Source organism: Bubalus bubalis, chromosome X (assembly GCF_019923935.1).
Source record: "Bubalus bubalis isolate 160015118507 breed Murrah chromosome X, NDDB_SH_1, whole genome shotgun sequence".
In the NCBI taxonomy this organism is placed as follows: domain Eukaryota; kingdom Metazoa; phylum Chordata; class Mammalia; order Artiodactyla; family Bovidae; genus Bubalus; species Bubalus bubalis.
Window position 1 is genome coordinate 68,354,502 of NC_059181.1, and position 14,897 is coordinate 68,369,398.

The 14,897-nt window shown below is 36.7% G+C and overlaps 1 protein-coding gene across 3 annotated transcripts in view; it reads left to right on the top strand.

Moving 5' to 3' along the window:
• ATP7A (ATPase copper transporting alpha) overlaps nucleotides 1–14,897 on the top strand; it is a 133,646-nt gene that overhangs the window by 82,507 nt on the left and 36,242 nt on the right. For 2 of the 3 annotated variants that reach the window (XM_025277034.3, XM_006051892.4), the window contains 2 exons: nucleotides 4,381–4,587; nucleotides 8,102–8,265. In XM_025277034.3, the coding sequence (XP_025132819.1) occupies nucleotides 4,381–4,587; nucleotides 8,102–8,265 (371 nt within the window). The remainder of the gene's footprint in view (nucleotides 1–4,380; nucleotides 4,588–8,101; nucleotides 8,266–14,897) is intronic. The other variant, XM_044937332.2, reaches the window with a different exon arrangement.

Genomic DNA, 14,897 nt, shown 5'->3' on the forward strand with positions numbered 1-14,897 from the left:
AAATATTATTTTAAAAGAAAAAATAGAGCCTCAAATGTAGAAAACAAATTTACGGTTACCAGGGGATAAGGGGAGGAGGGATAAATTGGGAGATTCGGTTGACATATACACACTATTATATATAAAACAGATAACTAATAAGAACCTGCTGTATAGCCCAGGGAACTCTACTCAATGCTCCGTAATGGCCTATATGGGAAAAGAATCTTAAAAAAAAAAAGAGTGGATATATGTATATGTATAGCTGATTCACTATGCTGTACACTTGAAACTAACATTGTAAATCAACTATATTGCAAACAAAAATTTTAAAAAGAAAATGAAAATAGTAGAGATAAATAGTAGAATTTAAGCTGTGGTTTCAAATTTAGGCATTCTAATTAACCTGACTCTACAACTGGCCCAAAGTCTTCCTGTTTTCTGGCAGCTCTTACCTTGAACTGAAACCAGAGATGTATATCCAATGGAATTTGCCCATGTGAACTTGTTTTGAACTAGAATTGAACCTAGCCTCTAATTAAACTGGAAATTCCCTAAATGAAATTTCTTGCTCTGAATATTAATGGAAAAGTTGAATAACTAATTTCTAGACAGTGTCATTGGACTTCCCCAGTGTCTCAGTGGTAAAGAATCCACCTGCAGTGCAAGAGACATGGGTTCAATTGCAGTGTCAGGCAGATCCTTTGGATGAGGCATGGCATGTGGGCATGGCAACCCACTCCAGTATTCTTGCCTGGGAAATCCCATGGACAGAAGAGCGTGGTAGGCTACAGTTCATGGGGTCACAAAAGAGTCAGACATGACTTAGAGACTAAGCAGCAACAATAACAAACATGTTAAAAGCCATGATGAATAGATAGAAAACCTTGGCAAAGTGATTGTGACCATAAAATAACTTATGAATTGTAACTACAGTAACCCATATTATTGGGATAAAAAGTTAATATCAATTGACTGCATTGTGTGTTTCTGCTATAGATCAATCAGAGTTTAAGATGCCACCAGAATTGTGGCTGCCCATTTTCTGAATGCTAGTGTCAATGCTGGTCCAGGCTTCATAGTCTACCACTCTGAAACCTGTTCCTGTAGACTAAGAGGGATCATTGCATTTCGCCTTCATGTCATACCAGTCCTGGGTGGACCATAAATGTTAATAAAGGAAATAGAAATATAGGAGGTGCTTTTTATCGTGACCATCAATATCGTCGTTATCGTGAAAAGATATATAATATATGAAGTTGTCTTCACTAACCAATTAAAGCAAACAAAATACTCGATTAAATTCCTTTTCCTTTTTTGTAACTTTTTAATCTTTAATTTCAAACTTACAGAAAAACTGCAAGAATAGTACAAAGAATTCCTGTTTACCAATTTTACTCGGATTCCATTGTTAACACTGTTGCCACATTTGTTTTATCATTCTTTTTCTCTATCGACAGATAAGACATATTTTCAAACACACAATACACACACACGTGTAGCTATCTTTTTCTGAATCATTTAAGAGTAAGTTGCAGACATGATGTTTATAGTTAAACATAAACATAGTTGGTTTTAAGCCATTTTCTGATTATATATTTATTCATATTACTTTAGACTAAACCTGCCAGTTTTGAGGATCAGACTTGAAACCCTTTCTTGAAATTTTTGGATTCTTTTCTGATTGTTGCCTCACATGCAGGAGAGTCAGTCTTCTTTTGAATTCATTTATGGATAAGTAGTGTTGCAGTACTCTTGCCTGGAAAATCCCATGGATGGAGGAGCCTGGTAGGCTGCAGTCCATGGGGTCGCTAAGAGTCGGACACGACTAAGCGCCTTCACTTTCACTTTTCACTTTCATGCATTGGAGAAGGAAATGGCACCCCACTCCAGTGTTCTTGCCTGGAGAATCCCAGGGACAGGGAAGCCTGGTGGGCTGCTGTCTCTGGGGTCGCACAGAGTCGGACACTACTGAAGAGACTTAGCAGCAGCAGCAGCAGCAGCAGTGTTGGTACAGTTTATAGAAAAGCCAGTTTAAAGAAACTAGCCATTTAATTCACTGTGGCTTTTTAACACCTGTACTGCCTCCGTGAAAGATGGAAGCATTTGCTCTTCTTGCCACATTCACTGGGGTAAAGGTCAAAATTTTTTGAATCTTTGTTGAGAAATCATGCCATTGTAACTAAAAGGGGTTACCTCTATGACTTATTTTAATTCAATACTGTACTTCTAGAGTGTGAAATTGCAGATGGTGTTTTAGTTACTTCTGGTACCTGAAATGGAGAAGGCAATGGCACTTTGCCTTTACCCCACTCCAGGGTCGGACACGACTGAGCGACTTCATTTTCACTTTTCACTTTGATGCATTGGAGAAGGAAATGGCAACCCACTCCAGTGTTCTTGCCTGGAGAATCCCAGGGACAGGGGAGCCTGGTGGGCTGCCGTCTATGGGGTTGCACAGAGTCAGACACGACTGAAGCAACTTAGCAGCAGCAGCAGCAGCAGGTACCTGAAATAACTAAATTACTCTGGAATAAGACTTAAAGTAATTAGTAATATAAACTTTCTTTTCATTGTCCAAGTTCAAAATTTTAAATCTTCATTATAATTATGATAGAATGAATAAGCTCCTGGCTAGACTAAAATAATGTTTTTTCCCCCAAGCCAAAGCTATTTCCTTTGGACAAATGAGCCTCCTTTTTGAATTTTTGGTACTATTTGGTAAATTTTATCCTCTTTGTTCTAAATAATACTCTCGTAATCTGAATGAATATCATTTTCTGAATTGATTCACATATAAGATCAGAGACTGTCTAATTTTGGAATTAGGAGAATCTCATCCTTTGCTATTCAAAGTGTCCTTTGCTATACCCAGACTGGCAGTACTGCCCTCACTTGGAAGCTTATTGGAACAGAATTTCAGGCCTCACCCTCAATGTACTGAATCAGAATCTGCATTTTAACAAGATCCCCCAGGTGATTGTATGTCAAAATTTAAGAGCCTTTGTTATAACTGATTTGAGAAGTCAGGCTTTTGTTATGGAAGTGGTCAGGCTTTTGTTAGTTTCTTCAAAAGATGCCTTTTTTCTGTATCCTAAAAACCAGCTCTGCTATGAAGGGTTTCCTCTATGGACTAACCAAATAGATTTGAATCAGTTTTTTGCCAAAGGGAAAGAAGTAACACGTTAGTGGAAATTTCCACATCACTTCTTTTCCTCCTTATCTCTGCAGTAGAGATGAAAATCTTTAGCTTTTTTGCAGGTATATGGATGTGCTAAAAAGAATACTTTCTCCCTTCTTGGGAGGTGATTAATACTGAAATGGATAAGCTAAGTCTCCACTAAGACTGCAGGGGAGCTTCTGGGATGACAGATGCTTTCCACTGTTTCACAGTCCATAAACATTCTACAGAAAAATTCTCTGATTACTTTGTGAAAAATTAAGATTATTGCTGACTTGCTCCTTGCCTCTTCTTCCATTGTCCACCAAAGACATTTTAATTTAAAAAACACTATGTATTATTGTTAAAATTCAAGCATACAGCAGTGTCTATAGAGGAAATTTGTTCATCTTTCTGTTATTCTATTCCTGCTATAACCTCATTCCCCAGAAATAGCCTCTACTAGTAGTTTGCTATGTACCTTCCTAGGCTTCCTTATGCATGTTCTCGTGTATACACTCTTAACAATTTTTAAATGACATTGTACTGCATTGCTGTTTTGCAGATTGCTTTTTGTCCCACTTACACGAATTGCTTTACTGCCAGTATTTAAATCATTAACATAATGATAGAAATTCATTATAAAACTAAGAGCTTTCTATTAATAAACCACTGTCTACTGGAGTTTGAAGTAGAGATAATGGGCTTGAAGATCTTGATATAAAGTTCTGTTTATTCAGCTAGTTCCGATTTTCCCAAGATTTGGGATGGGCAGCGTTGAACTTGGAAGTCACATCCTGGAAAGTGTAAAGATAGCATTGCACAGGGCTCTAGGTCCATGACAGTTTTAAAGGAATGGATTGACAGTGCCTGGAGAAGGAAATGGCAAGCCACTCCAGTATTCTTGCCTGGAGAATCCTGTGGACAGAGGAGCCTGGTGGGCTGCTGTCCATGTAGTCGCACAGAGTTGGACACGACTGCAGTGACTTAGTATGCACGCATGCATTGGAGAAGGAAATGGCTACCCACTCCAGTATTCTTGCCTGGAGAATCCCAGGGACAGAGGAGCCTGGTGGGCTGCTGTCTATGGGATCACACAGAGTCGGACATGACTGAAATGACTTAGCAGCAGCAGCTGCAGCAGCGTTGACAGTGCCAGGAGGTGTGTGTGGATTGTGATAAGTGACAAGGGTGCAGCTGGAGAATACTTCAAATGAAAAGAATCTTTCCCTGTCCACCAGATACAAATGAGCCATTGGTAGTAATAGCTCAGCCCTCATCAGAAATGCCACTTTTGACCTCAACTAATGAATTTCACACCAAAATGATGACACCAATTCATGACAAGGAGGAGCCAAAGACTTCATCCAAGTGTTATATACAGGTCACTGGTATGACTTGTGCTTCCTGTGTAGCAAACATTGAACGGAATTTAAGACGAGAAGAAGGTAAGACACTCTTAAAACTTGCTATTTTATGTACTAATTTGAGAACTCTGTCCTTTTTGTCCTCTTATGTGTTTTGTAACCATGTTTATGATTATTGCCAAGGCCTCATAAAGACTTATCAGTGATTTATAGGACAACCTTGACTTGCTGATAGCCAGTTTTTGTTAGTGTTTTTGTTCCCTTAGATATAGTTCCTGTCTCATTAATCTCATGGCTGCATTTTAATATCGGTGAAATTTGTATTCAAATAGCAGAAGGAAAGGAGAAGGCAATGGCACCCCACTCCAGTGCTCTTGCCTAGAAAATCCCATGGATGGAGGAGCCTGGTAGGCTGCAGTCCATGGGGTCGCTAAGAGTCGGACACGACTGAGCGACTTCACTTTCACTTTTCACTTTCATGCATTGGAGAAGGAAATGGCACCCCACTCCAGTGTTTTTGCCTGGAGAATCCCAGGGACAGGGGAGCCTGGTGGGCTGCCGTCTTTGGGGTCACACAGAGTTGGACACGATTGAAGCAACTTAGCAGCAGCAGCAGCAGAAGGAAATACATAAGATTACTATTCTTTATGGACCTTGGCTGCAGTGGATTTTAAGAAACATAAATTTTCTGATAAAGTTATGCTTAAAACTAACAGCTAGTATCCATAATTTTCAGTGTTTCTATACCCAGGACAAGCACTGGACCAAAGCCAAGTTTTAGAATTGTTCTCTTCCAGCAGTTTGATTACTGATCTTTACTTGCAGTAAGAGTGTTCAAAAGTTACTCAATATTGTGTACAAGTTTTCATTTTTGGTTACAAATTCTTAGAAAATCTGCAATATGTTTTTTATTTAGTCACACTCAGATGTTTTAGCTTTTAATTTTAAACTCACATTAATGGACTTATTGCATAGTGTAGTAGATTTGTTAACCATAGAGATAGGTGGTTATGTTTAATGAGCCTGAAGTCATAGGTTTGGTAAGTAGCCCTAGCCCCAGGTATCTTACTGATAGTCACAAGGGCTGAATAAATATGATTAATATAAGCTTATCATCACTATTGGGGAAATAAAGTATATAGAGTAATAATACAGACCTATGGCTAGTAAACTCAACTTATATGTAAAGATCAGAACATTATTATAACAAAATGTGTTGTTATATACTAGAGCCATCTTAATTTCAATATTACCTTGTCCACATTCTATCATTTCAACATCCTTCATTTCATCTTGCATTATATCTAATTAGAGTGCAGTCTGGGCTAAATTATACTTTGTTTGAGTGATTAAGAAGAACAGGAGGAAGTTTGCAAGAAAATGAAAGCAAAAAGAAATTTCCAAGGGGCTTGTTTAACTTTAGAACCAACTATTTTAGGAGCAGTTCAGATATAGACTTTCTCATGAGACAAGCAATGGCTACTACAGATAACAATTACAGATCTTTTTTTTTAATCCCTAAAACTGATTGTTTCAATTACTTTCTATTGCTCCTTTACCACCTTTTAACCTAGTTAGAAATACCTTTGGCCTAGCTGGGTTCAACATTCACTGCATTCACAATCTAACGATATTCACTTCTGTTTTTTTTTAATTAAGTGGCACTGGTCTTCCCTCAGTTTCATCTGCATTATATTTTTAAAAATGAATAGAAAAAAGTTCTAATTGTATTTTGAAGTAAAAATTTTAAAAATTGTCCATAATTTATATAAGCATAAAATGTTTTTGAAACTTGAAAAAACAGATTTTCTGTTTCTTTTTGACTATAGATTACATTCAACAGAAGTGAAAAGATATTTTTCCTTTCTCTATACCCTTCTCTTATCACCGATACTCTCCTATGATCCAATCCTCTGAATTATTTGGTACTCACAAAGCCCAGTGTGTAACTACCTTTTTCTCCAAAGAAAAGAGTACTTTTCTTTGGTAGCCAATTTCATATAGAAAGCTTAGATTATATTAGATAGTTTATTTTCATATTAAAAACTATTATTAAATTAGTATTTGGGTATTTTTTTCTTTTTATCAAACCCCAGAGCTGACCTATGGACTGTTGATTCCTATTCCCTGTCAGGTAGCCACCAAGTGCCACAGATTCCCAGAAAGAACTGCCATTTCTGCTGCATGTTATTAATTTTCTTCCTGGAAATGACAGCAGTAGCTGACCTAGAGAAGTGGATTGGTTGTTAACAAAATGCTGATACCAGAGAACAGCATGACTGCCATAAAATGAACTGCTTTGTTAAGCTGTGTGGCACTTTTTGGACGGGGGGAGGAATAAGAGCATTTTAGATTAGTGTGTGTCAGGCAATACAATTTGAGAGAGAAATGACTGTTATTTTATAATATTATAATGTGTATGTTGGTATATTCTTAGATTGTTTGCTACAATTACATTGATTTCCTGAGTAAATGAGTTCTTTTCTCTAGGACTCTATCTTACAGGTTTCTAAAAATACTTTATATTCATTTCCTAAAAATACTTTATATTTGGATTGCAATTCAAACAGTGTTAAACAGTTCTAAGACAGTTGTGGAAATGTGAATATTGCCTGGATGTTTGATGATATTGAAGAATTATTTTAGGTTTGATAATGGTATTATGATTATTTCTTTAAAGAAAAGAGTCTTTTTTAAAGGTTATTTATTTATTTTGTCTGTGCTGGGTTTTCAATTTTTGCTGTATGTGGGCTTTCTTTAGTTGTGGTGAGCGGGGCTTCTCTCTAGTTGCAGTGCGAGGGCTTCTCATTGTGGTGGCCTCTCTTGTTGTGAAGCATGAGCTCTAGGCACACAGGCTTCAGTAGTGTGGCTCACAGGCTCAGTAGTTGTGGTACATGGGCTTAGTTGCCCTGTAGCATATGGGATCCTCGTGGATCAGGGATTGAACCCATGTCCTCTGCATTGGCAAGTGGATTCTTAACCACTGGACCACCAGGGAAGTCCAAGAAAAAGAGTCTTATCTTTTAGAGATACATATTTAAAATTTTACATATTATATGATATCTGGAATTTGCTTCAGAATAATCAGGGTAGAGGGTAGGGATGAGTGGGTAGGAATATATATATGAAACTTGAGCAGCCCAGTATTATTGATAGTTATTGAAGCTGAGAGATGGGTACATTGAGTTTATTATGTTGTTCTGTCTTGAGTGTGTGTGTGTGTGTGTGTGTGTGTATTTGAAATTTTCCATAATAAAAAGTTTTTAAAAATGAGGCCAAGTTTTCACATAGTTTTATTTGGGTTCAAGATTATATAAAAGTGAAGAAATAAATTTTTCTAGATTCACTTAACCCTTTCATAGTTAAATGAAAAGAAAACTATTATAAAATTATTCTTGGGAACTTCCCTGATGGGTCAGTGGCTAACACTCAATGCTGTAAATTCAGGTGACCTGGGTTCAATTCCCAGTGAGGGAATTAGATCCCACATGCGGCAAATAAGACTTGGCACAGTCAAATAAATAAATATTTTTTAAACGATTACTCTTTTTATGAGAAATGTTAACTGACTTGTTTTTCTTATCAATATTCCTAGGAATATATTCCGTACTTGTGGCTCTGATGGCTGGCAAGGCAGAAGTGAGGTATAACCCTGCTCTCATACAACCCCCAGTGATAGCCGAGTTAATCCGAGAGCTTGGATTTGGAGCCATTGTGATAGAAAATGCTGATGAAGGAGATGGTGTTTTGGAACTTGTTGTAAGTAAGAAGGTTTATGTGGTTAATAGAATATCCAGGAAAAACTTGGCGAGAATTCAGAAAAGAGATCCAAAAATAATTAAAATGTTGGGAAAGTAAAACATAAAATGAAAATGAAGGAAACTGGAAAGATATTGACAATGGTGACCTTCAAGTGCAGAATGTAAAAGATAATCATCACTTCTGTTAAGAACAAATAAACAGGAACTGGGTTTGAATGAATAAATGAAAATTACTTTAAAAATATAGTATGATTCCTACCTAGTAGTATGTAAAATAATAAATTCTAGATGCATTAAAGACTTAAATTTTATAAATAAAGTCATAAAGCTAGGTATAAGTTATTGGTATAGGTATTGGTTTAAAATGACATTATTGCCAACCCAGAAAATATTTTATTTGTTTTTTTTTTGTTTTGTTTTGTTGTTTTTTAAATTTGTATAATTTAAATAATTAAAACAAAAAATTTAACCTTGTACCAAAGTTCCAGCTCAGACAAAAATTTGAATGTAAAAAATGGAACCATGAAATTACTAGAAGACATATTTAAAGTTTTTTTTCAATATTTTATTATAAAAATTTCAGACATTGGAAAAGTCAAAAGAATTGTGCAGTTGAACACTCTCAAATACACTGCATGTATTCTACAATTAACGTTTTACTCTATTTGTTTAATCAGTCCATTGTGGAAATAATTTTAAAATCACAAAGAAGTTGCAAAAATAGTACAGAGGATTTCCTTGTAGCCACTACCTAGCTTTTTCCAATGATAACACCTAATTTAACATTTAAAAAATAATATTAGAGTAGGAAGAATCTTATTAAGTGTCATACAAAATCCATAAAAGACAAGATTGATAAATTCGGGTACATAAGAATTTCATGTTTGGAGAAAAAACCATAAACAAAGTCAAAAGGCAAGTAATGTTAAGAGTGGGCACCCTTGTCTTGTTCCTGATTTTAGAGGAAATGCTTTCAGTTTTTCACCACTGAGGATAATATTTGCTATGAGTTTGTTGTATATGGCTTTTATTATGTTGAGATATGTTCCTTCTGTGCCTACTTTCTGGAGAGTTTTTATCATAAATGTCTGTTGAATTTTGTCAAAGACTTTCTCTGCATCTATTGAAACAATCATATGGTTTTTATCTTTTAATTTGTTTATATGGTGTATCACATTGATTGATTTTCATATATTGAATAATCCTTGCATTCCTGGAATAAAGCCCACCTGATTATGATGTATGGTCTTTTTAATGTTATTGGATTCTGTTTGCTAGAATTTTGTTGAGGATTTTTGCATCTATGTTCATCAGTGATATTGGCCTGTAGTTTTCTTTTTTTGTGGCATCTTTGTCTTGTTTTGGTATTAAGGTGATGGTGGCCTCATAGAATGAGTTTGGGAGTTTGCCTTCCTCTGCAGTTTCCTGGAAGAGTTTGAGTAGGATAGGTGTTAGCTCTTCTGTAAACTTTTGGTAGAGTTCACCTGTGAAGCCGTCTGGTCCTGGGCTTTTGTTTGTTAGAAGATTTTTCATTATAGTTTCAATTTCTGTGCTTGTGATTGGTCTGTTCAAATTTACTATTTCTTCCTGGTTCAGTTTTGGAAGGTTGTACTTTTCTAAGAATTTGTCCATTTCTTTGAAGTTGTCCATTTTATTGGCATATAGTTGCTCATAGTAGTCTCTTATGATCTTTTGTATTTCTGTGTTGTCTGTTGTAACATCTCCTTTTTCATTTCTAATTTTACTGATTTGAGTCTTCTCCCTTTTTTTCTTGATGAATCTTGCTAATGGTTTATCTATTTTGTTTATCTTCTCTAAGAACCAGCTTTTAATTTTATTGATCTTTGCTATAGTCTTCTTCATTTCCTTTTCATTTATTTCTGCTCTGATCTTTATGATTTCTTTCCTTCTTCTAACTTTGGCGGGTTTTTGTTCATCTTTTTCTAGTTGCTTTGGGTGTTAGGTTAGGTTGTGTATTTGATGTCTCTCTTGTTTCTTGAGGTAGGTTTGTACTGCTATGAACTTCCCTCTTAGTACCACTTGTACTGAATCCCATAGATTTGGGGTTGTCATGTTTTCATTGTCATTTGTTTCTAGGCATATTTTAATTTCCTTTTTGATTTCTTCCATGATCTGTTGGTTGTTCAGAAGCGTGTTGTTTAGCCTCCATATGTTTGTGTTTTTTATAGATTTTCCCTGTAGTTGATTTTTAATCTTACAGCATTGTGATCAGAAAAGGTGCTTGAAATGACCAGTTTTTAAAAAATTTACCAAGGCTTGATTTGTGGCCCAGGATGTGATCTGTCATGGAGAGTGTTTCATGTGCTCCTGAGAAAAGGTGAAATCCATTGTTTGCGGGTGAAATGCCCTGTTGATATCAATTAGGTCCAATTGGTCCAAGGTATCGTTTAAAACTTTTGTTTCCTTATTAATTTTTCGTCTGGATGACCTGTCCATTGGTGTGAGTGGGGTATTAAAGTCTCCCACGATTATTGTGTTACTGTCAATTTCCCCTTTAACAGTAGTTAGGATTTGCCTTGTGTGTTGAGGTATTCCTATGTTGGGTGCATATGTATTAATAATTGTTATGTCCTCTTGGATTGATCGCTTGATCATTATGTAGTGTCCTTAGGGCTTCCCTGATAGCTAAGTTGGTAAAGAATCCGCCTGCAATGCAGGAGACCCTGGGTTGATTCTTGGGTCAGGAAGATCCACTGGAGAGGGGATTGGCTACCCACTCCAGTATTCTTGGGCTACCCTTGTGGCTCAACTGGTAAAGAATCTACCTGCAATGCGAGAGACCTGGGTTTGATCCCTGGGTTGGGAAGATCCCCTGGAGAAGGGAAACGCTACCCACTCCAGTATTCTGGCCTAGAGAATTCCATGAACTGTATGGTCCATGGAGTTGCAAAGAGTCAGACACGACTGAGCAACTTTGTCTTGTTCACTTCACTTCTTTGTCTCTTATAGATGGTCTTTATTTTAAAGCCTATTTTATCTGATATAACTATTGCTACTCCCACTTTCTTTTGATCTCTGTCTGCACGAAACAGCTTTTTTCAGCCCCTCCCTTTCAGTCTGTATGTGTCCCTAGGTTTGAGGTGAGTCTCTGCTAGACAGTATATATAGGGATCTTGTTTTTGTATACATTTGGCCAGTCTTTGTCTTTTGGTTGGAGCTTTTAATCCATTTACATCAAGGTGATTATTGATAAGTATGATCCTGTTAATATTTATTTTATTGTTTTGGATTTGATTTTATAGGCCTTTTCTGTGTTTCCTATCTAGAGAAGGGCCTTTAGCATTTGTTGAAGAGCTGGATTGGTGCTGCTGAATTCTCTTAGCTTTTGCTTGTCTATAGAGCTTTTGATTTCTCCTTCAAATCTGAATGAGATTCTTGCTGGGTAGAGTAATCTTGATTGTAGGTTTTTTCCTTTCATCACTTTAAGTATATCCTGCCACTCCTTTCTGGCCTGCAGAGTTTCTGTTGAAAGATTGGCTGTTAGCCTTATGGCTGGTTGTTTGTTGTTATTTGTCATTGTTATTGTTTTTTTAGTGATTTCTGAGCTGATTATATAAAGTCAATGTTCTTTGTTCTGTGTGTCCACTGAAGTCTCTGTTTGGTTAGCTCAGTAGTCAGCTAACAATTCCACAGTGATTTCCTTAAATATCTGGAACCAATAAGTATCCCAGTCCTTAGGAATAAAACCACCATATGATGCAGCAATGCCACTTCTAGGCATATACCCTGAGGAAACCAAAATTGAAAAACCACTTGTACCCCAATGTTTGTTGCAGCACTGTTTACAATAACTAGAACTTGGAAGCAACCTAGATGTCCATCAACAGATGAATGGATAAAGAAGTTATGGCACGTACACACAATGGAATATTATTCAGCCATAAAAAGGAATGTATTTGAGTCAGTTCTAATGAGGTGGATGAACCTAGAGCCTATTATACAGAGTGAAATAAGTCAGAAAGATAAATAGCGTATACTAATGCATACATGTGGAATCTAGAAAGATGGTACTGAAGAATTTATTTGCAGGGCAGCAATGGAGAAACAGACATAGAGAACAGACTTATGGACATGGGGAGAGGGGAGGAGAGAGGGTGAGATGTATGAAGAGAGTAACATGGAAACTTACATTACTGTATGTAAAATAGATAGCCAATGGGAATTTGCTGTATGTCTCAGGGTACTCAAACAGGGGCTCTGTATCAATCTAGAGGGGTGGGATTGGGAGGGAGACGGGATGGAGGTTCAAGAGGGAGCAGACATATAGGTATATATGTATACCTATAGAGGGAGCAGATGTATAGGTGTATATGTATACCTATGGCTGATTCATGTTGAGGTTTGACAGAAATCAACAAAATTCTGTAAAGCAATTACCTTCAATTAAAAAATAAATAAATTTTTTTAAAATAAAAAAAAGTATCCAAGTCTTTGCTAAAGAGCTCTTTGTAAATGTTGAGGCATGCCTTGAACACTCAGCCAAGCAGTTGTCAGTTTTGCCTTAACCTTTAATTCCTGCTTCTACAGAGCCTAAAGGTCAGTCTGAGTTGAGAACTTAGGGCTCTTTCAGTTCTTTTCTGAAGATACACACAGCCCTGGACATGTGCATAGCCCTATGCATGTGCATGGTCTTCTAGATTCCTAGGAATGTGCTGGAACTCTTATGGACATCTTCCTTCCCAGCTTTTTCCCTTTTAGGGTCTTTTGTTAGTCTACTGTTTTCCCCAGCTGTTATCCATTGGCTCAGGCAGCCATAAGGTTAAATAATTTCCCCTAATTGTTTTGACAAATTCTCCTGGGGAAAAAGCTTTTTGTATGCACTGAGATCGTCAGGGACAGACAGACAGCTTTGCAAGTGGAATATTTGAGAGAACCATCAGACAGGTCAAATAATGACAGTTCTCTGGGAATGAGACTTTGAAGACATGCCAGTCCTTTTTTTTCTCTCTGGTGGCTCCCCTGATGCTGTTTTTCATCATGATTGTGGCCTGTTGGTCTTCATAGCTACCACCAAGCTGGAGGAGAGGGGATGGGAATACAGCAAAATGTAACACCACATAGCTTACTATTTTACTGGAATTTATCTGATTGTCTTGAATAAATGTTTCCTGCATTGCTGTAAGCTTTTAATTTCCAAATTTCTTTTTTAATCAGTTTTTTAAAATTGAGGTGTAGTTGAGTTACAATATTATATTAATTTCAGGTATACAGCATAGTGATTCAGAATTCTTACAGATTATATTCTGTTTAAAGTTATAAAATATTGGCTCTATATCCTGTGCTGTACAATATATATTTATAGCTTATTTTGTACATAGTAGTTTGTTCCTTTTTATCCCTACCCCTATATTATCCCTCTTCCCTACTTTCTCCCCATTGATAACCACTAATTTGTTCTCTATGAGTCTGTTCCTGTTCATTATATTCATTTGTTTTATTTTTTAGATTCCACATATACATGATAAGATACAGTATTCATCTTTCTCTGACTTATTTTGCTAAGCATGATATCCTCCAACTCCATTCATGCTGTTGCAAATGGCAAATATTCATTCTTTTTGTGGTTGAGTAGTATTCCCCTGTGTGTGTATATATATATACACACATATACATACATACAACATCTTCTTCATCCATTCATCTATTGATGGAACTTAGGTTGCTTCCATATCTTGGCTATTGTAAATAATGCTGCTATGAACATTGAGATACTCGTATCTTTGTGAACTAGTGTTTTTGCTTTCTTTAGATTTGTACCCAAAAGTGAAATTGCTGGATCATATGGTAGTTGTGTTTTTAGTTTTTGAGGAAGATCCATCCTGTTTTCCATAGTGGCTGCAGCAATTTTCATTCCCACCAACTTTCTAACTTTTCTGAAAAAGTTGGTGCTGACAACTTTTGCAGATTTTCTCATTGCTTTTAGGGAGGGGAGAATTTTCAGAAATCCTTCCTCTACTATTGATGATGTTCTTTTAGTAGATATTCTTGAATAAACACTTTGTAAGTTGTTGTATAATCCTTTTGGTTACTTCTCATAATATTTCAGTGGTTGGTTTTTGAAACTTTTGTCCAATGATTAAACTTCTGCAGTTTAATCATTGCCATTTGGGGCAAGGATTTGCTGAACTCCTTGCACAGTCATTCCAGAAGTCCTGCCCTTCCACTGTAGAATTTATGTGTAAATGAAGTATAACTTCACTCAAGACATAGAGCAAAATACATTTTTGAACAAAGGTAGAACACTTTTGTCATTAGAAGTAATGACACATTTGTCACTAGAAGTAATACTAATGGAGAAGGCAGTGGCAACCCACTCCAGTACTGTTGCCTGGAAAGTCCCATGGGCGGAGGAGCCTGGTAGGCTGCAGTCCATGGGGTCACTAAGAGTCAGACACAACTGAGCGACTTCACTTTCACTTTTCACTTTCATGCATTGGAGAAGGAAATGGCAGCCCACTCCAGTGTTCTTGCCTGGAGAATCCCAGGGACGGGGGTAACCGTAGTGGGCTGCCGTCTATGGGGTCACACAGAGTCGGACATGACTGAAGCGACTTAGCAGAAGTAATACTAAAGGATAAATATGAATGTACATTCATATATATGTACATA